This window comes from Oryx dammah, unplaced genomic scaffold, assembly GCF_014754425.2.
Source record: "Oryx dammah isolate SB20612 unplaced genomic scaffold, SCBI_Odam_1.1 HiC_scaffold_2, whole genome shotgun sequence".
Lineage (NCBI taxonomy): Eukaryota > Metazoa > Chordata > Mammalia > Artiodactyla > Bovidae > Oryx > Oryx dammah.
In genome coordinates, this window is record NW_024070186.1 from 35,436,750 (window position 1) to 35,460,236 (window position 23,487).

Here is a 23,487-nt window from a genome sequence, read left to right on the forward strand (position 1 = left end):
TTCAGTATAATGTAAAAATGTCTCACTACTATAAGAAGATTAATAAACAAAGCAGAAAAGACTGCTTATAAAAAAATACTTTAGAAACCCTGTCCTTTTGATTAGTAACCAGTCCTTCTACCAGAAAAACTTCAAAGTGCTCTCTAAACATTGAATTTTCATCAGTGATGCTGCAAGCCTTAGCTCTCATCTTTCATGCTTACCATGCAATAACTTCAAAAGGATAAAAAGAAAGAATGATAATCTCTCAAAGCACCACTGTGCTAGGGTCAGTCATCTTGTCTTTAGTTATCATGCATTCACAAGCAGATAATTGCTTCATTACATTATGCTTTAATAAATATAGTAATTAACATTTTGTAACAAAAAAAGAAAAAAAGCCAATAGTCAAACCATTCAGAAATGAAATCCAGAGCCCAGGGGATTTCTAAAAGAAAATGAAAAAGAATTAGACAGCGTCAAATATAGACCTCTTCAAAGGGAAAGAGATCATTTAAACTTGCCTTTTACTTACTGAAATACATTCTGCATATTTTATTGTTTTTGTCATCTTGCTTGTTATAATCCAGCCAGTGAATGTTCAAAGAACATAAAATCCTACAAATAAATAAATGGAATATGAGTGAATTGACAAAAAACCAACAATTAAGATCAAGAGTCTTACATGGAAGCTTTGATTATATGAGGCAATTATGTTTCCCAGTGGTGTTCCAGGAACATGTGATTTATCAGGAGGAGAAAAATCAGAAAGTTTAAGTTTCATGACACTCACATATCTAATTAGCAGAGTTTAACCTGGAACGGAGAAGGCAATGGCAACCCACTCCAGTACTCTTGCCTGGAAAATCCCATGGATGGAGGAGCCTGGTGGGCTGCAGTCCATGGGGTCGCTAAGAGTCAGACACAACTGAGCGACTTCACTTTCACTTTTCACTTTCATGCATTGGAGAAGGAAATGGCAACCCACTCCAATGTTCTTGCCTGGAGAATCCCAGGGACAGTGGAGTCTGGTGGGCTGCCGTCTATGTGGTCGCACAGAGTCGGACACGACCAAAGTGACTTAGCAGCAGCAGCAGCAGCAGTCTCAAACAAGACCAAATTACTTGTAAATACTTGTGAATTTTGCTGTTTGGATCAGGGAATATCCTCCCACCAGCAACTTTCTAAAGATTTCTGACCACAGGGTAATAAAATGGAGACAGCATTTATAAATTAAAAACATAATTCTTGGTGACAAATTGTTTTAAAAGCTATATTGGCCAAGGGTGAGTGATAGTCACTCAGTTATGTCTGACTCTTTGTGACCCCATGGACTGTAGCCTGCCAGGCTCCTTTGTCCATGGAATTCAGGCAAGAATACTGGAGTGGATTGCCATTTTCTTCTTCAATATTGGCCGAGAGCAAAGTGCGAATATTTTATAATATTATGGTAAAAAGGAAAAGAAAAGCAATGGATGGAATGCCGTCTGATAGTCTCAGTGAGTATGATTCTCTCTCAGACCCTGGAGTGAAAAAGTTATCTTTTCAGATAATTGGGGTGTTACTTCAATCAGTGCTACAGTCATAGGGAATTGTTGACATTTTTGCCATCAGCTTGTTATTAATACATAATATATATATTATTATATTATATATATAATGTGGGGTGCCATTGGTATGTTTGGTGTCCAAATACAGAATGGTCAAAAATAGAAGGGAGTAGGAAGTGACAAATTAAAAGCCTTGCAGAAGGCAATGGCACCCCACTCCAGTACTCTTGCCTGGAAAATCCCATGGACGGAGGAGCCTGGTAGGCTGCAGTCCATTGGGTCGCTAAGAGTCAGACATGACTGAGTCACTTCACTTTCACTTTTCACTTTTCACTTTCATGCATTGGAGAAGGAAATGGCAACCCACTCCAGTGTTCTTGCCCGGAGAATCCCAGGGACGGGGGAGCCTGGTGGACTGCCGTCTATGGGGTCACACAGAGTCGGACACGACTGAAGTGACTTAGCAGCAAACAGATAAGGAGATGGAAAAATGAAAACTGTATGTGGTGACAGGAAAGATTGACTGAACTTGGTTACATTTATAGATGAAAATGGAAATTAAGAGTAAGAGACAGCTTAGTATAAGAGCCTTGCACTCTGTATATTGATATTAACTCTACCTCTACTCATGATAGGGAATCAATAAGTTAAAATAATTTCTCTAAAGCTGCTGTCAGAAAAAATGCTACTATATTTATTTTAATTAAACTCTAAGTATCTATGAGTGCCATTACCAAGGAATTATTTTTAGTTAATATAACTCTCAAGTGTCTCTAGGAGAGCCTAAGTAAATAGGACTACATTTTTTGCCCACAGTAGCACATATTAACATAACCGTAAGATTTAGGATCCTAAAGCCTTGAAGGATAACATGAGAGGAAGAATGAAGGTTTACTTTAAAATTCCATGAACTTTTTTGAGTGCAAAAGCTGAAAAAGGTAAGCAATGAGGGAAAAATTAGAAGGAATGTGGGGAACAGAGAAAATCAGGTCAGGGTTTGGCACAAGTATTACTTGACTTCTATTCTTTCATCATCAATTTAGAAAAAAATATTTTTTGATGAAATTGTTAAATTGAGAAGAAAAGACAAAGATATCATATCTTTGTAATAATAGAAACTGCTACATATTAACTCATCTCTGTTTACTCATGTACCTGTGTACTTGTTGGAAGGGCAAGAAAACTGTACTTTTCATGTTTTGAATATCAGCTGACTCCTTGGTAAGCAATTAAACAGCCTTGAACCTTACCCAGGATAAATAATGTGTTTACATATTTTTCACTGAAAGTGAAAATAAGAAAAAGTTGAAAGTCGAAAGAGAAGGCTAACTCAAATATTGAGAAATGATAAATAGGATGTAGATAGGGAATCCATCCTTGAGAAGAATGAGTTTGAGGGCCACTGGAGGAAGGCTACCCAATATGAATGCAAGCTGTTACATTCTGACTTCTAAACACTGTTGGCCACAAACTAGCCTTCCATGTGTAAAACTGACTCTGTGGGGTAAAACTATGTGAAACAGGATGGCTCTATAATAACTGACAAGTGAAAAGGAAAGAAATAAACCACCTCAATATTTAAGACCACACTTACGAAGAGAAAGCAAGCACCAATCATGGCTGCTTTGACTGTTTCATCGAGGTCCGCAGGAACGTGAATCCCAAAGTTGTCAGCATTGGTGAAAACATCGTTCACAAAGCCTGACCAGTACTTGGAAATCTTTCCAATTGTAAGTTTTTCATTAATGGTCTTCACCTTTGAAAACGGAATAAGAGGCTGTAAATTTGTAGGTGAAACCTATGATTTTACATTTCTCCATGTTTACTTCATGAGATATAAGAATAATTTTATTCATCATCTTTAACTGACAATTCAATGGCAATCATTCCTTTATATAATCTTAGGTTTGTAAATTTAACTTTCAAGTTTATTATTCAGGAATATTGCTTTTCTGACATTTTTTTAACCATCATAATCTCTTTTATTCTCCTTTCTGTATGCAGATTGAGAATTTAACTTCAATAAGTAATTAAGGCCAGACTGCCACAAGATGGCAGCAGGTACATAGTTTCAATTACATAGTCTAACCATGATGATAATCCTTCTACCTGAGGTCCACATTTTAAATCTGAATTCTTCATGCAAAAAAAGAAAGAAAATATTTTTGAGAAAGATTTTAGAGGAAATTTTTTAGATAAAATTAATTTCCAAGTATAATTTATTTTTTATTGCTAAGATTTTATAATTGCTAATTTGCTTAAATATTATCAGTTCATTTCAGTCACTCAGTTGTGTCTGACTCTTTGCAACCCCATGGACTGCAGCATGCCAGGCCTCCCTGTTCATCACCAACTCCCAGAGTTTACTCAGACTCTCGTCCATTGAGTTAGTGATGCCATCCAACCATCTCATCCTCTGTCATCCCCTTCTCCTTCCGCCTTCAATCTTTCCCAGCATCAGGATCTTTTCCAATGAATCAGTTCTTTGCATGAGGTGGCCAAAATATTGGAGTTTCAGCTTCAGCATCAATCCTTCCAGTGAATAGTTCAGGACTGATTTGACTGGTTGGATCTCCTTGCAGTCCAAGGGATTCTCAAGAGTCTTCTCCAACACCACAGTTCAAAAACATCCGTTCTTTGGTGCTCAGCTTTCTTTATAGTCCAACTCTCACATCCATACATGACTACTGGAAAAGCCATAGCCTTGACTAGACGGACCTTTGTTGGCTAAGCAATGTCTCTGCTTTTTAATATGCTGTCTAGGTTGGTCATAACTTTTATTTCCAAGGAGCAAGCATCTTTTAATTTCATGGCTGCAGTCACCATCTGCAATGAGTTTGGAGTCCCAAAAAATAAAGTCTGCCATTGTTTCCATTGTTTCCCCATCTATTTGCCAGGAAGTGATGGGACCAGATGCCATGATCTTCGTTTTCTGAATGTTGAGCTTTAAGCCAGCTTTTTCACTCCTCTTTCACTTTCATTAAGAGGCTCTTTGGTTCCTCTTCACTTTCTGCCATAAGGGTGGTGTCATGTGTGTATCTGAAGTTATTGGTATTTCTCCCGGCAATCTGGATTCCAGCTTGTGCTTCTTCCAGCCCAGCGTTTCTCATGATGTACTCTGCATAGAAGTTAAATAAGCAGGGTGACAATATACAGCCTTGAGATGCTCCTTTCCTGATTTGGAACCAGTCTGTTGTTCCATGTTCAGTTCTAACTGTTGCTTCCTGACCTGCACACAGATTTCTCAGGAGGCAGATCAGGTGGTCTGGTATTCCCATCTCTTGAAGATATTATCAGTCATTGCTTAATTTCATTTTTATGTTATACTCAGACATTTACAAGGTCATTCCTTTATAACTAACCTAAGTCCTATTTTTCATTTGAAAAACTTCTCTTGACTAATGTACCACATAAATTCAGACTAAGAATTTGACATGAAAATGTCTATAGTTCTTTTCAACTAGAAGGAATCTAGAATTAAACTATCCAGTATTCATTTGCTTGCCCTGTTTCTCATTCAAAGGTTTAAAGTGATATAAACTTTCACTTTCTGTGTGGAAGTAGAAGACAGAAAGTAAAGGAAGTTACTTAGGTCATCTCTATACCATAAATGGGATTTATGGTGGCTCAGTGGTAAAGAAGCCACCTGCCAATGCAGGAGATGTGGTTTGATCCCTGGATCGGGAAGATCCTCTGGAAAAGGAAATGGCAACCCACTCCAGTATTCTTGAGTGGAGAATCCCATGGACAAAGGAGCCTCTTTGCCAAAGAGTAGGACACGACTTAGCGACTACAAAACAATACCATAAATATTAAAACTCTTAAGTACTCCTCAATTATAGGGCTTATTTTTATTCTTTACTCTTAGGAAAGTTATGCCAAGAATTTTTGGAGTTATGACAGCCCATTTTGTAAAATGTACATTGTATTCTAGGTGAGTTGTGTTCCCTGAAATCCTGTAAACTTAATGTCCTATATGAGATATACATGAATGGAGTGAATAAACAAAAAAGAAATACATACTTTATTCCTCTAAGATTTATTTCTAGGAAAAACCGTTAAGGAAAAGGAAAAGAGGGCAGCAGAGGATGAAATGGTTAGCTAGCACCACCAACTCAATGGATGTGAATTTGAGCAAACTCTGGGAGATCGTGAAGGTGATACGGAAGCCTGGCATGCTGCAGTTCATGAGGTCGCAAAGCGTCAGACACCACCTAGTGACTGAACAAAGCTGTTAAGATATTTCATATTCTTGCACACTGAATTTGCAAGTACTTACTGTTTTCTGATTTACACACAGATGTTTATAAGAGAATAGATTGTTTTACAAAATGAAGTTAGCGAGTCTTACTTGCATAGCTTTTAAATTAATGATATTTTAGTGAATGTGCTTTTGAGATCAGAATTGGAATATGTTACCACCAGGGATATAGGAAAGAAGATGTAATTTCAGTGATTCTAACTAAATATATTTGCTTTATACCATAGGTGCTGTAATTCCACATACATCAAATTTTTGTAGTATGTTCTAAAAAAAAATTCTTGAACTTATGTCTCTGGATTTATGAGTTATTTTTGGCATGTACAATATTACTTATTCCATTATTTCACAAATATATTATTTTCTGAATTTATTTCAGAAATGTTTCATGATTTGTACATTTAAAAATTGAATTATGTTGCAGAAAATCAGGACCTAAGTGAAACAGTCCTTCATTTGTCAATCGTACCTCAAAATCCACATCGCCAAAACAGCCACATGTTGCACAAGGACCAACAATTTTCAAAATATCTTCTTTGTTTGCATTTTGGATTGTGAATTTAGGCAGAAAGGGGTCCCACTTCTGTGCAACATAACCAGCTATGGAACCAGGAGGGGCTTGGATTTCTAACTGTAGGAACAGATAATAATAAAATAAAATTTCCTAAGGTTATTGCATTTTAATTTTATCATAATGTCTGCCTACTTCTAAACAGCATATAAAAGATTCTAAATATCTGCTTCTATACTATACTGGATTTTTAAAATAATTTTTAGAAACAACGGGATTCACTGTATAGATATGTGTTCCTCATGATCCACTAAAAGTCCATATCTTTGATCTTCATTCACTAAGGAAAACCTACCCCAGGCCTCTCTTCTGACCCTGGGATACTGGCTTCTTTGCCATGTTTGTTCCAAGTACAATAGTTGGCCAAGCATTGAAGTTGTTTCCTATAATATACTTTATATTTATCCCCTCTTGGTTGTTGTCACAGCACACATCTATTTTTAAGCCTCACTTCTTGATTCTTATAATTTTTTTTCCTCTTCGATTTGTCAACTTCAGCTTCTCTGTGCTAACAAATGCTTCTTGCAGAGTTACAGTTGTTACACACAAATGTGATTACTGTTTCATTTTGTCCAAAGCATTAAAAGAATATCATTTGCATTTTCAGAGCTGACTAGTATTTTGCCCCATTATCATTCATCCCCCTAATTTCTTAATTATCCATAATACTGTATTTCAACATATTTATTTAGCCAATTCAAGTACTTTGTATTAATAAAATAAGCTGGAAGTGGGTGAAAATGATGAATATTGTTTGCTTTTAAATCAAGCCAACTCTCCATCATCTGATTTCCTTTTATCTTTTCTTATTTGTTAAGTTCATAGTTTTATGTGCATGTTTGTAGTGTTTTTGGATAGACAAAGGTATTTTCAACAAGACTTCTTAGAATTACATAGATTTGTTCTAGGATCACTTCTAAAGTAATTGATTTGATTTCAACCAAATTAAAAATATACTAATCAGTATTAGGATGCATCTTATGTTTAATTTATGTGATGGGATTAACTGTCAGAAATATTATAATGGGTGTATATTCTAGGTTATACTGACTTTAGCATCTTGGGGCATATTAGATATTGAATATCCCCAGTAGAAGAATAAAAATTCTTGGGCTGCAAGAATTTGAGTACCTTAGCAATCCTATCACTTGACCAGATAATTGCCTATAAAGAGTTGCAGAATTAGCTTCAACATATATTGTTAGAAACTTCTGTACTTAAGGAGAGTTCCATATTAATATTTACATTCCATTGTGCTAAGTAGAGTATTTATACATAGGTCCTCAATAAAGAAATGGGTTTGAAAACAGATACCTGGATCAAATCCCTCTTATGATATATTCCAGATGTGAGATCATAGGTGAGGCACCTCTAAGCCTCAGTTTCCTCCACTGCAAAATGTAAAAAGTAAAATCTATTTCTTCTCACTTAGAGGTTCCTGGTATCAAAGAGATCAAAGTATATATTCCACATAAACTTAACTGCATCATGTCCATGAAAGTTATTACTATAGATTTATTAAAAGGTATGAAAATCTATTATATATTAAAATATAATAATCAAATGATTCCCTCTAGAAGATAACATAGTCTTTGCTGAACCTTGAAGTTTGTCATAAATGGGTAAATGGAACATGAGATTCTGTTCTAAAAATATTACTGACCCAAGAGATTCCTTTAGGAGTGTTTAGTATCACTCAGCACTCCCTGAACTTTGTACCAATGAGAAGATGAAGAGTAGATCTGCTTAATGGTGGAACTTACAGATTTTACCTAGCCAATACAGAGATTCAGGAGGATGTGTCTCATTTACGTGATGCATGAGCTGTCTTTCCAAATTAACACCACAGAAGCCACTATAGTTTTCCATTGGAAATGGAAAAAAAAAAAAATTAGTGAATCACCAAATCCTTAAACTGTTCTGATCTTAAAGGAGCAACATTCTAATCCAACCAATTGAAAGGTTAATGGCCTTTTATTACCAGCTGAATGTCATTTATTAAAGAAATAATTGCTAACCTTTCCAACTGTGGAAAATAAAAGCACACCCAGGTCAGTGACTAACCTCTTGTAGATAGCAAGGGCACCAGCAGCTGTTACACCTCAAGGGCCTGTTGACTGTAATCACCTCTTGACCTGAGTTATCGGTGATCTTCAGAATGCATGATCGCAGAGTGGAACAGAAAGTACGGTTGAAGCAGATGCTTTCCTCCACTGCAAAGTATATTCTTTGTCCCAAGCTGTTTTTAATCTCATATTTGTTGGCGGTCTCAGTGCCTAGTATCACTGATGGAGCAAAAAAAAATTTATCAAAATCATGTTACTGCTTACTATCAAACCTTTATATGAGTAAAAATGATAGTGTTATTAGAAGAAAGCAGCATGACTGATTAGTTATTAACTACATGGTATCTTCTTCAGACAAATCTATTTCTGTACTCTAAATTTTGAGAATTTAGCCATAGAAATCAAAGTAGACTCTGTGAACAGAGCTGTGCAATTGATAAATTTTGATTCCAGTTATATGACCTACTTGGACACTTGCAGTACTTTTCAACTAGGGAAGCAATGCTCTAAAGAAGGATCGTACTCAAATTATTCTGTCATTGTTATAGAATTTACTGGGACAACTCACAGTGATACTGATTCTGTCTAAAAATCTATCTGGTACTATATCTACAGCTTCATGCTATCTATTTACTTCAATTTTGACATACTTTAGGCGTTATCTAGAATATTAAAGACAAACATACTCAAGTAATTTGAGTATTCATCATTATAAATTTGTGCCCTGTTAAATGATTTGGTTTTTGATGAATCACTGACAGTATGATAAAACAACAGAACTTTATTTTGATGGTTTTTTGTTGGTCTCAGCCTCAATTTCCATGTCTGAAATTGTTAAGAAAATTTAAATTATTAGCAGCCATGGAAATGATCAAATAGTGTTTATTACTTCAAGATTTAAAATAATGTTACATTCCTAATGACAATATCATCAAAGATTTGGGGAGTTTTATGCTTTTAGGCTTATCTATATCAGACTAAAAATTTTACTTTCAGTGGGAGAGACATCCAAGAGGGAGGGGACATATCATGTTGGTGTTTGATAAAAAAACAACACAGTTCTCTAAAGCAATTATCCTTCAATTAAAAAATAAATTAAAAAGAGAAACCTTTCCCAGAAAAAAAAATAGACCTAGTGCTGATTTAATTCTATCCTAAACATTTAACTTTATAAAATACTTAGCTTAACAATTTTAATAATTACAGAATGTACTTACTTCCAAGAAGCTCCACCTGCTGGTGTATAATTATCAGGTCTAACTGTTAAAAGATGACATGAAGGAAATAAAAAGTATTACATCACAGGTCTTTGAAAACCTTTGCAGCTATTACTATTTACCTGTTTACTGGACTACATGAAATTAGGTGTTTTTCATGTTCTCTGTGCGGAAAATGGTGGAAAACAATTCACATTTTATAATGAAGGGGAAAAAAAAAGCTAACTTGGTTTTTAGTCAAGTAAAAATTACAAGAACCTTGAAAATTTCAAAGCAAAATTGCTCTGAATAAGAATAGGAACTGTGGTTAGCTCTGTGTTTTTCCTGTGGTAATAAGATAGCTCTTGGAAATTACACCAATACCCTTGAGAATATTTTTAAACAGTTGCTGAATAAGAATGCCAATAAGGTTTTAAACGTCTTACTCTCTCTTTCTTTAAAAGAAATGAACCCAGAGGATACAAACAGTAATGGTCTGCACGCTTGGCCTCTCCTCTCAGCCCTAGCTCTACTTTCACTCTGTCGTGTAGTAACTCATTCCTGATTGGGATGAAAAGTCTGTTAAAACTGAGAAAGGCTATTCTTTAATTTCTTTTTTCAGTCACACTTTTATTTGAACTAAGGGAAAAAAATCCATAAATCCTGTCAACAAAACACCAGTTTAAGCAGAAAAGAGTTAGCTTCTAAATGCATGACACATTAAAACTTGCCTATGCAATTAGAAATGAAGTTCATTTACAGAGATAAATTAGTCGCAGGTAGCTGAGACATGACTGTGTTAAATAGAATATAATACAAATGGTTTTTTAAAGGAAATATTTAAAATAAGTTCTTAGAATAAATTTTATCTGTGTATATTTTAAGTTTTATATTCAACACTTAAAGATGCACTAAGGTAAAATCATGAACACTGACTACAGTGCTGATTATTGCCTTTTTGAATGCTTCATTTTCTATTTTGCCTTAAAATTTTAACTTTATTCTCCTTTCACATTAACAAACTCACTGATAACTTTCAAATAAATGTAGTAATTGTTAACATGTGGAATTGATTGGGCAATCACAAACCCTGAAAATATGAAATGATCTTATTTCCTTCTTTCTTCTTGCATATCCTGAGGTAAAGGTAAAAACTAGTATCATTTCTTCTTATTACTGGTAAGAGTGTACATATGCCCTCCTTTCCAAGATTCACAGACATATTTTTTACAAAAATAATTTATAATATAAGAAGATATTCTAGAACATATTTAAACAACTACGACTAAAGCTTTAAGAAATAGGAATTTGTCTTTGTTATGTAGGGTTGTTAGTTCTGTTTTCCTCTTTTGAGGAAAAAGGAGGGTTGACAGAAGAGAAGGGACATGCATGATCATTTAGCAGTGGATTTATGTGGGCTCAAATGGGCAAGTATCTGCCTGTAATGAGGGACACCCAGGTTTGATCCCTGGGTGGGGATGATCCCCTGGAGAAGGGAATGGCTACCCATTTCAGTATTCTTACCTGGAGAATTCCATGGACTGTAGCCTGGTGGGCTGTTCATGGGGTATTGAAGAGCTGGACACGACTGAGTGATTAACACTTTCTTTTCCCCGACTATGTAGGCATAACTTAGAGATGGAGAAGAAGTTTTGGGGTGCGAAAGTAAGGTTTGAGTTTAGGAACTTTGACTATTTATGTCATGCATCAAGTTTCAGCCCTGAACTTTAGAGACTATTGGTTGAAAAGGATCAATGTACATCTCTAACATCTAATAATAGTGGTTGTTTATTTAATGACTACCTTGAGGTAGTCACTGTGCTAGATATTTGACATAGTGTCTGACTTAGTCCTCACACACATCAGAGAACAGGTTATCATTACACGTAACATGTGAGGAAACAATCCCAGAGAAAGAAAGCGGTTTTGCTCAAGATCATAGAGCTTGTAAGTGGTTAGACTGGGATATGAACCCAGGCAGTGATACCATGGATTTCAGCTTGCTCTCTACTCTGCTGTACCAGCATAACTTAACTAATCTTAGGGACTGGGAGAAACAATTCTTAAGTGACACTGTGGAATTTCTGAGTACCTTTCCTCCCTATTTACTCTTATACTCACCCATTCTCTCTAATAACCTCAAATGTGATCTCTCTCTGTGGACAAACCTCCTAGATATGAGGGTCCTGGATTTGGTTGTTCTTCTAGTTTCCTTTAAGTAGCCCTGGGCCACTTATAAACTGTGATCCAAAAGAGCCGTTTTCATCTTTTGCTATTAATTGATGGACCAGGAATTGGTGGAGACTTTAAACAGATTACATCCTGTATTCAGGTGTTAGGACAAGCAGAGCACTCCTACAGTAAGAAAGCTTCAGAATGGATACGAATGACAGCCTTGGGAATGTATGTACAATCTGTATGTATAATTTATCAGGTTTACAGGTATCAGTGATTCCATTTAATATATGTATTGGGTTGGCCGGAAAGTTCCTTTGGATTTTTCCATAAGATGTTACAGAAAAACCCATAAGAAACTTTTGGTCAACCCAGTACTTCAAAATAAATGGAATCTTACATGTGCCTTTATAAATTTTAACTGAGTATTCTGATCTGTAGGTGACTAAATAAAAGTCATCCTTTGATGCTTATAGGATAAAATATTATTGACTATTAATGAATATGTTAATTTAACTTGGAATGAATATAGTTTGATCCCTGGATTGGGAAGATTCCCTGGAGAAGGAAATGGCAACCCACTCCAGTATACTTGCCTGGAGAATTCTATGGACAGAGGAACTTGGCAGGCTGCTTTTCATGCGGTCACAAAGAGACATGACTGATGTGACTTAGGACAATCTATAATACATGAACAACATATATGTATACACATACATATGTAAACATATACATTATACAAATATTTTTATATGTATGTGTATATAAACATATACACAGACACACATATCCCCTTCCACCTGGGAGTTTATTTTCAATTTGTTAGTGAAAACATGTTTATCAATAGTTACTGGATAATCATGATTAAAAGAGTACGTGATTTTTTTAAATATTTACATTGAGATTTTAATTTGGAAGCATTTTTATTGAATATTTTCCTGTTTGTTTACTGAAGCATGCACTATTTTCAAATATTCATAATTTTATTGTGGTTTTAGATAAAAGCTCACAAAATTCTTCATATATATGTTTCTCACAAACTGGAAGTATTAAACTTTTTAAATGCTTATTCATCCTTTTCTGTATGCACTGCTTTAAAGCAAATGTGTTCTTTTAGTATAAAGACTATAAAATCCATTCCCTTTGAAGGAAAATACCCACCAATTTGTGAAATATTTTTGTTTTCTGAAAAAGAGTACCAAAGGTATACATTTGGAAAATTGACTTTGTTTTAGAACTGAAGCCAGTGGGCTCATATCTCTATCAAATATGAAAAAAAAGTATGTTCATGTCAAGCATCTGGCTCTGGGTATGTCATCGTTCATGGATGGAAGAAGAATATGTGATGGCCATATGTGATCATCAAACCCCAGCCCTCTGGCACTGGTATATCACTTTTATACTTGGCAAAACCTTGTCTGACAACATTCCCAAACAGCTTGCAGCAGTTAATCAACTCTAGTCAGCTATTACAGCTGATCCTTTCTGCAGATGGAAGATGGTAGGTTAGCTTTTCCAGCTCTTTTACATATCTCCCTGAGCTCTCCAGTCTCTAAAGTACATTTGTCTGCCAGTGGGTTTCTGGAGAAGGCATCTGCAATTATAAACATTTTCCCAGGAACATATGCTGTGTGCAGCTTAAACCCTATCAGGCATAACAGAAATCTCTTGCACCTTAAGGGAATTAACACAGAGATTTGATTTTGATAAAGGAGATAGACTTTATAGTTAGAAAGAGTGCCAAACAAGCTGAAAATTGCAGCACATATGCTGACATCTCAATATTAGTGTATTTCTAATCGTGTGTAGGATGAATATAAAAGCATCAGTAATATATACAAATATTAATCGCAACTTATATGCCATAAAATTCAGATGATATTTCTTGACTGAGTTATTATAAGGCTTGAATCACTGCTTACCCTCCAAGGACTAGAACAGCGACTATCCTTACTATGATCTTTCAAGCAAATTGACTCAGAAATGGCAACAGTATCAGAAGACAGTAATGCTAACTTGATAGCTTGATTTCTCTTGGATTTCCATCCACCTTTTGAGATTCAGTTGACAATGTTAAGCTCTCAACTCACTGAGAAAGTATCTCCTGAGTACTTTGATCTTTAGCAACCTTTTTCTTCTCTTTTATTGTTTAGTCACTAAGTCTTGTCCAACTGTTTGCGACCCCATGGACTGTAGCACAGGCAGCTCTTCTGTCCATGGGATTTCCCAGGCAAGAATACTGGAGTGGGTTGCCATTTCCTTCCACAGGGGATCTTCGTGATCCAGGGATTGAACCTATGTCCCCTGCATTGCAGGTGGATTCTTTACCCCTGAGCCACCAAGGAAACCCTCTCTTCTCTGTACACCTGTCCAAATTAAAAGTGTGTGTTTCTCTGGCTCTATTACCTAGCCTTGCATTTTTTGTCAACATTTTTTGTCTTTGCCAAAGAGGTTGCAGAATGTTTGGGTGAGAGGGACTAGGTTTTATACCATTAAGTCCCTTGATTATAAGGCACTTAATTAATTATAAGGTACTCAATTAATGTCCTTTAATTAAATAACTGTAGGTGACTAGACATATTAGACAATTCCTCTAGGATTTAAATTTGCTGACACCTTGAGCAATGAGGAGAAGAAAGATAAGATGCTAAACAGCTCAATCGAAAATGTTTAGTCTTCTCTCAGTGTCAGGTAAATAAGGAAAATAGAAGTGGTTATAAAAGAAGGCAAAAGTTTCTTGCCAAGTAATAGAAATAAGTAAAAGACAGATTGTATAATGCTTTTCTCACTTCAGTAAGTTATTTGCTGAAGTTTTTAGTCTTGATTGGAGGGGAAGAAACCAAGTTTGTATTTGTCTTAAAGGGAAAAAACTTTGTAGAAATATAGAGATAAAAGCACCTGGCTTAAATATTCTAGACCAGGAGGGAGATTCCCTGGTGGAGGGGGACCCTGCTGCCATACTTGGTCCCCTGGATTAGAAGGTAAGATGTGAAGACCATGGTCTGGGTCTGAAGCTCCAGGAAGAAAGCCAGGCGGACCTCTGCTTCTTTGGTTCTGTGCATCTGCAAGAGAATGACAGTTCCAGCCGATATGTAAATGTAGGCCATTTTATTTAGTCTGTCTTATAATATTTCCTCCTGACTAATTCACAAGGTAGAGTATCTCCCACCTAGCCTCTCACCTCAGTATCTCCTAGCCTCTACCTTCAGCGCCCCTTCCTTCATTTTCTATATTCACTGTCAGCACCACTTCATCTTGAAGCCAGAGAAAAAGGAATGTAGTTGTGAGAAAAAGTTGGATAATTTGGGCAAAATAAGTCATTTTAGAAAACATGTATTTTGAAAGCAAGTGAAACTTCTATTCAAAGAACTGAAAGATTATAAACTACAAATGGAAAATCAACGACCAAAGAAACTAGGCATTCTCTGCTCATAAAAAGATGACCTTAGACATAGGTTTTGAATCATACTTAATGATTTTTGAGTATATTCTCCCTTCCTCAAATATTATGAAGTTGCCTCATAATATCCAAGATTATTTTGTCTCTTTTCATCAGTCATTCCACTATGCATAGATTTAATTCAGTGGTTCTTGTACTTCAGCCTGCAGCAGAACAACCTGGCCTGCCTCTAAGTTGTTTTAGTCATGTCTAGCTATTTGTGACCCCATGACTATAGACCACCAGTCTCCTCTGTCCATGGGTTTTGCCAGTTAATGGAGTGGGTTGCCATTTCCTTATCCAGGGGACCTTCCCAACCCAGGGATTGAACCTACGTCTTTTATGTCTTCTGCATTGTTCTTTACCTCTAGTGCAACCTGGGAAGACCAATAAACCATGTTGGAGAGCTTAGTAAAACACACATTGCTGGGCTCACTCCAGACTTTCTGATTCAGTGGATGGAGTGGGGATGGAGCTTGAGAATTTGCAGTTCTAGTAAGTTCCCAGGTAAACTAATGCTGCGGGACTGAAAATATATACATTGAGAACTAATGAGAATATTTGAAACTAATTTATGAGATTCTTAAGGGCAGTGTAATATCTAAATTTAGCTGTGATTTCTCAATACACATCCAAAATCTTTGTTGACAGCGTTAATCCCTTTGTAGCTCATCCAACATTATAAAAGATAAAATAATTAGAAAATTCTAAAATGTTTGGCTTTGATTTTTCAAATAATCACCTGTTTTCTATATTATTGCCAGGTAAAATTGTTACTATTTTGATTATCTCTTAGGTAGATATCTATTAGATTGAAATTTGGAAATTTACTATTTATCCTGCATTAGTCTGGAGCCCATGTGATATTATGCATATGACCTATAAATGGTACATGAAAAATTCTTGTTTTTCATTAAAAGTATACTTTATTACCTTTCTACTGTTATTTTTCCCTTTTCTCCTCACATGACCACCTTTGATTATCTTCCTCATTAAATACAATTAATTTTTTCAAGACTATCTGTGTTCTCATTTCTCATCTTTATCAAGTCAGACATCTCACATGTGCATTCATTTCATTTATATGTTGCTATTTTAGATTGAGTGTATATGTAGAGCAAGGTTCATGATAGGTGTTTTCAAATATTAGAGGAGCCATTATGAAGAAAAGTAACTTAGTGGATGAGACGGTTGGATGCATCATCAACACAATGAACATGAGTTTGAGCAAATTCTCGGAGATAGTGAAGGACAGGGAAGCCTGGCGTGCTGCAGTCCATGGGGTCACAAAGACCCAGATAAGACTCAGCAACTGAACAACAAACTTAGGCTGTTTTGAAGACCTATGAATGGGAAGGACAAGGAAAACTGGTTCTGGATTAATAGGAGGAAGATATTTATGACAGATCCACAAGGATTTGGATGAGCATTCATTGTACTTATACTAAAATCGGAGTAACAGCTTTATAATTCACAGTAGATTTAAACGGTCTCTCTTAAGCACTGACACCCAAGTCCATGTAATTTGTGTGCGTTTCTATTGAAGGGCAGTATTATTCTGAATCTTTTAAACCTCTAAAGAGTAAATTTGAAGAAAGGACTGATTTTCTTTTGAATAGTATTCATTCCTCTTCATTCATTGCTTGCCAAACATATCCTGTATGAGCACTTGAGAGAGATTTAAAAAAAAAAATGGTGAACGAATATAGGCTCCAAAGTGTGGTCCTTTGGACACTAACATAAACTGTTACTAGGAATAATTGGCTCATTAAGGTCATGTGTACATTTGATGTTAATGAGGGACATTAATTGCCAGATGGTCCAATTATTTATTTAACCATAAGGTTGTGAGAGTAGACAAATTGGATCTCTAAGATTATGCTAGTCTGTGACATTTAGAATTTGGACATGCTTTAAGGGTGTGACTGAATGGAAACAAACTTGTCATTTGGCCTCATGAAAATAGAACCCCATACTGACAGTATTATAGCAATTTGCTTCCCTAAAGTCCTCCATCCTGAACTTCTCTCGGATTTGGGACAGACACCAAGGATATAGGCTTCAGAATTCCCCTTGCTCTAGGGAAAGGGGCCTGAATGAGAACCTCTCCTCAAGATTGAGTAGCTGAAAAAACTGAGAGGAAGACTATGTAACACTGTGTCAGCTGGGAGAGGAGCGAATGCCACTCTAGCAATAGCACCTGGAAAACAATAAAAGGTACAAACATCCTTTCATTGGCAGTAGTGCCAAAAGCACTGTAGTTATTGACTTTCAAAGGAACAGAGACAAAATTGTGATCTGGGGAACACTAGTTTAAAATAATAAAATTCAGAACAGTGTTTCATCTCAGAAATGGAAGTATATGGCTATACTTGAGCTGCCAGAAATATTTTATATTTTGATCTTGAGTAGTGGCTACACAAGTGCATCCTGATTTTAAAAATCACAGAGCTTAAGTATGGTGCCTTTTATGCCCTTAACTGTACACACATTATCCTTCAATTGGTAATATATATATATATATATATATGCACGTAGGGATTAATTTCTAATAACAACTGATAAAAGTTTATTAGATTGTCTTTTGTCAATTTTGCTGTTAAAAAGATTAGCAAATTATTCCAATTTTATCTTGCAAATTATTTTGCTGTGACAGAATGTGGTGGGTTACTGAATGTTTGGCAACTGTTTCTACATTCCTCACATAGGTCTTTAGATTTCAAGGCGTTAATGCACTGTGGCCCAGATCACGTCCAAAGTCTTTACTAGCAAGTAAAGGCTCAGTCAGACACTGCTGAGAACACCATTCTGACATCACTTGCTTGCTCTCCTGGGATTTCGGCTTACGTTGGATCAGCAGAGCCTTTGAAGATCTAAACTGAAGCTTCTGTTCAGTTTAGATCATCCTGGGAATGCCTATTTTTCTCAAACTTTAAGTCTGAGACCAATGTGTTCATAAATTGTGTTTGTTTGTACTAGACTAGGGGACTTCAGACCACAGAAATATTTCTTCAGTTCTAATGGCATCCAATGCCCAGACTACCCTTTGATTTAGTGGTGCTGATGGAACTGCCTGCGAATGCCTGTATTCCCTGGGAAAATGCTAACTGCCAGTACAGATTAATATGCCAGAGGACATCATGACAGTATAAATAATGTCTTTAAATCTATTTGAATAAAACTCCACAAAAATATGATAAAGTGACTTGCCCCCTGAAACAAGATTCCTAATTCCAAAGGAAATTTCATTTTTCACTTCTTTTAAGTTCTATAGGGTCTTCTCATAAATATTTTACCCACTTTATCTGTTAAATATTTTGACTGGGTTGCAGAAACAGTGTTAGTTTTCTACTTAAAGTTTTACCTCTTAAGTTTAGTCTTGAGCCCTTATCATTACTGAACATCACTGCTTTTTTTGGTAGATTAATCATATTTTGATCATAATATTGCTTTCTAGTCACAAGTTTCTTCAAAGACTACGACCACCAGTTGAAGAAGAAACTCCTTTGAATTTCTATCTGGCTTTGAATTTCTATCTACTCTTTTAAAAATGTATAACTAGCTTATAAATATTTCACATCCTCTGCAACTCTTTACCTTACTGGCTACAATTGTTGCTATAACTCTTACTTTATAAAGTGATGAAATGTTTCAGACTGAGTCTTAGTGTCTTAAATGAAGAAAAGAATGTGCCAAGATTTTGTCTTCAAATATAAAAATGAGACACATATATTAAAATCCATGATTTTGAAGTTTCATGTCTATATTTTACAATTTGCTTGAACTTTCCCAGTGATACTCAGAGACTAGTGTACAGTGACAAAAAGTGAAAAAAAAAAACTTCCTTTGTTTCAAGTTAAAAAGCATCCTAAGTGTGTTTTGACAAAGGAAGCAAATAAGTGTACACATTTCTCTGATGTGGATCATTAATTTAATTTAGGATATTTTAAATTGGTAGACTCTGTTAATCCTATTTGTAGCTAGGTTAAAAGGTTTCCACCAATTATACTGATCACAATTCTTCATGATAAAACTGTTCATTAAAGCCTAGAGTTTATAATGGCTTCTTTTGATAATGGAATGAAAACACATTATAATTTCATTTTTATATCATTTCACAAGTGTTTTTAGTGAGATTGCAACTCATTACCCAAAAGCAGCATATCCCTTTTCTTCTGAGAAGTTCTTTAAGGGAGACAGCACTAATGAGATTTACATTTTCAGGGATGTAAGGAGAATTTACCAGTCCCCTCTCCCAAAGTCTTTAATCTGTCTGCTTAAATTAGTTTCTGTTTAGTTTTTATATATAATTTACCATCAAATAAATTTTCAAAGATTTTTGCCTCATTGTTCAGAAATATTTGCTTCTAGTCCATTAAATTTACTAGGATCTCCTGAGAACACATGTTTAATTCTCTATAATGAATAGAGAAATAAATATGTGGCTGTATCACATATTTTAAATAGGAGATAGGAAATTTAAAAATATTGAACTATCACACTTTTAACTTATATGTGAAAAGTTTTCTACCAATCTCTTTAAACTGGAAATATCAACTTGTGTTCGGCATTAAATATTCCCATTCTAAATTTTGCTCTGCAACTTTTCTCATTAAGTCACTAGGTTTATATTTATGATAACAAAAATGTTGTTTACATCTTAACTTTTGGATTCTTTTAGGTAGAGTGGGTTTTTTTTTTTAAATTTATTTAATGCAGCATGCTCTTTGGCATTGAAAGTTAAAAACTCCAAAGTTCCAAAGAACTAAATGACAGGTTTTAAAGTATCAATCTCACTGATTGTAAAACTTTACAACCTATATTTTCAGTCATAAGGGAAATATTATTAGCTGCCTATATTTACTCTTACCTTTAGAGGCCATGAATGTGTCTGAGTCACTTATCCAAAGGCAGCCAGGTTAAAAGAAAGGCTCTTCTTGTTGCAGCAAAGAGAAACACAGCAGGCATAGAACTTCAGAGGGTGTCTGCTTCTTGTCAGCTTACAAACACCAGAGGAAGGGAGAGCCTCGCAGCTTCCGGAGTGCTGTGTTTTATCATTTTGAACAACAGAGGGAGACAAAGCTATCATCAAAAATAAACACTACTCACAAACCATCATCCCACTTGGTGGCTGAAGGACTAATGGGAAAAGAATAAAAACCCAGGAAGGAAAATATGCAATACTTATTTTTATGGGCCTTATTTCCACTTAATGTTTAAAAATTATTTCTTGAAATATGTATTTTTTCCCTCACTGCTATAGCAGAAATATTTCATTTTTCTAATTTCTAGCAATCTCCTGTAACAGAATCTGTGATAAAACATTCTATCACATGTAGGTTTCTGACAGTTCTAAAGATATTTTTTAAATTTTGTAAATGTTTGGACAGTCATATTCTTATGTTTTCTCAGGATTTCTTCCCACTCTGTCTCCCTGTAACAAACAAGAAAAGAATTATTTTATGCTATTTATATACATTAATATATATTTAGTTTATTTTTATTTGAATTTTATTAATCAGAGGAATTTGAAAATGCAAACCTTTAATAATCTAAAGTTAAATGAAACATAGAGGTAGTATTTAACTGCATTGCATTTAAATTTTTTTTCCCTTGGGAAAAAAAATAACTGTAACCTTGGCTAACCAGCTCATATTTCTCAATGCCCATGGAGATTTTGCTCACCAAGTCAGTGCCCTAGTTAATATAATTTGGAGAGGTTGAATTAGTTGGATTTACTACTTTATCAGCCACATGTCTACTTCTAAAAATAGTTAAGTTGCCTGAGAAGGCATGGATAGTTATGAAAAATCATAAAGTCAGCTCACAGGTTGTAGAGCAACAAAAGTGTAGGATCTTCCTATTTGGCAAAGAGGTGGTTCTTTTTGTTGTTTTGAAGTGTTCGAGGTTGAAATGAGCTACTTGAGTTATTTGAGTTATCATTTTGAATAAAAGGTATATAAATATGACTATTAATTTTAAATTACATTTTATGTTTACTAAATTTCTTAATGTTTTCCATGGGCATCTGAAAAAACTGATCAAAAGCAAGTAAGTTGTTATTAGAACTATCAAACATGATATTTTAAATTATAGTCATAAGGGACCAGCTAATTTTGACTTTGAACAGACCACCAATTTTAAAACAATGTATAAAAATCTAGTGGAAATCTATTTTTTGAGAAATAGATTCAAAGGATTAGATCCGATATGATCTAATCCATAGCCTGACCAACTGTGGACGGAGGTTCGTGACATTGTACAGGAGACAGGGATCAAGACCATCCCCAAGAAAAAGAAATGCAAAAAGGCAAAATGGTTGTCAGAGCAGGCCTTACAAATAGCTGTGAAAAAAGAGAAGTGAAAGGCAAAGGAAAAAAGGAAAGATATACCCATTTGAATGCAGAGTTCCAAAGAATAACAAGGAGAGATAAGAAAGCCTTTGTCAGTGATCAATGCAAAGAAATAGAGGAAAACAATAGAATGGGAAAGAGTGGAGATCTCTCCAAAAAAATTAGAGATACCAAGGAGACATTTCATGCAAAGATGGAGACAATAAAGGACAGAAATGGTATGGGCCTAACAGAAGCAGAGGATATTAAGAAGAGGTGGTAAGAATACATAGAAGAACTACACAGATGAGATCTTCATGACCAAGATAATCACAATGGTATGATCCCTCACCTAGAGTCAGACATCCTGGGATGCAAAGTCAAGTGGGCCTTAGCAAGCACACTATAAACAAAGCTAGTGGAGGTGATGGAATTCCAGTTGAGCTGTTTCAAATCCGAAGAGATGATGCTCTGAAAGTGCTGCACTCAATATGCCAGCAAATTTGGAAAACTCAGCAGTGGCCATGGGACTGGAAAAGGTCAGTTTTCATTCCAATTCCAAAGAAAAGCAATGCCAAAGAATGCTCAAACTACTGCACAATTGCACTCATCTCACATGCTAGTAAAGTAATGCTCAAAATTCTCCAAGCCAGGCTTTAGCAATACGTGAACCATGAACTCCCTGATGTTCAAGCTGGTTTTAGAAAAGGCAGAGGAACCAAAGATCAAATTGGCAACATCTGCTGGATCATGGAAAAAGCAAGAGAGTTCTAGAAAAACATCTATTACTGTGTTATTGACTATGCCAAAGCCTTTGACTGTGTGGATCACAATAACCTGTGGAAAATTCTTCAAGAGGTAGGAATACCAAACCACCTGACCTGCCTCTTGAGAAATCTGTATGCAAGTCAGGAAGTAACAGTTAGAACTGGACATGGAACAACAGACTGGTTCTAAATAAGGAAAAGAGTACGTCAAGGCTGTATATTGTCACCCTGCTTATTTAACTTCTATGCAGAGTACATCATGAGAAACGCTGGGCTGGAAGAAGCACAAGCTGGAATCAAGATTGCTGGGAGAAATATCAATAACCTCAGATATGCAGATGACACCACTCTTATGGCAGAAAGTGAAGAAGAACTCAAAAGCCTCTTGATGAAAGTGAAAGAGGAGAGTGAAAAAGTTGGCTTAAAGCTCAACATTCAGAAAACAAAGATCATGGCATCTGGTCCCATCACTTCATGGGAAATAGATAGGGAAACAGTGGAAACAGTGTCAGACTTTATTTTTTGGGGCTCCAAAATCACTGCAGATGGTGATTGCAGCCATGAGATTAAAAGACGCTTACTCCTTGGAAGAAAAGTTATGACCAACCTAGACAGCATATTCAAAAGCAGAGACATTACTTTGCCAACAAAGGTCCATCTAGTCAAGGCTATGGTTTTCCCAGTGGTCATGTATGGATGTGAGAGTTGGACTGTGAAAAAGCTGAGTGCTGAAGAATTGATGCTTTTGAACTGTGGTGTTGGAGAAGACTCTTGAGAGTCCCTTGGACTGCAAGGAGATCCAACCAGTCCATTCTGAAGGATTTCTTTGCCTGGGATTTCTTTGGAGGGAATGATGCTGAAGCTGAAACTCCGGTACTTTGGCCACCTCATGCAAAGAGTTGACTCATTTGAAAAGACTCTGATGCTGGGAGGGATTGGGGGCAGGAGGAGAAGGGGACGACAGAGGATGAGATGGCTGGATGGCATCACTGACTCGATGGACGTGAATCTAAGTGAAATCCGGGAGTTGATGATGGACAGGGAGGCCTGGCGTGCTGTGATTCATGGGGTCACAAAGAGTCGGACACGACTGAGAGACTGAACTGAACTGAACTGACTGATAAGTAAATATACATATATTTGAAATGAAA

The 23,487-nt window shown here is 35.8% G+C and overlaps 1 protein-coding gene across 1 annotated transcript; it reads right to left on the minus strand.

The window, feature by feature from the left end:
- Positions 1 to 214: 214 nt before the first annotated feature.
- PLSCR5 (phospholipid scramblase family member 5) lies at positions 215 to 20,120 on the minus strand. The gene is made up of 7 exons (XM_040234372.1): positions 20,108 to 20,120; positions 14,697 to 14,860; positions 9,645 to 9,687; positions 8,426 to 8,646; positions 6,260 to 6,421; positions 3,124 to 3,285; positions 215 to 597 (listed from the first exon to the last, which is right to left on the minus strand). Exons 1-7 carry the CDS (start codon positions 20,118 to 20,120, stop codon positions 559 to 561), a joined length of 804 nt encoding a protein of 267 aa, XP_040090306.1. The 3' UTR covers positions 215 to 558.
- Between the last annotated feature and the right edge of the window lie 3,367 nt (positions 20,121 to 23,487).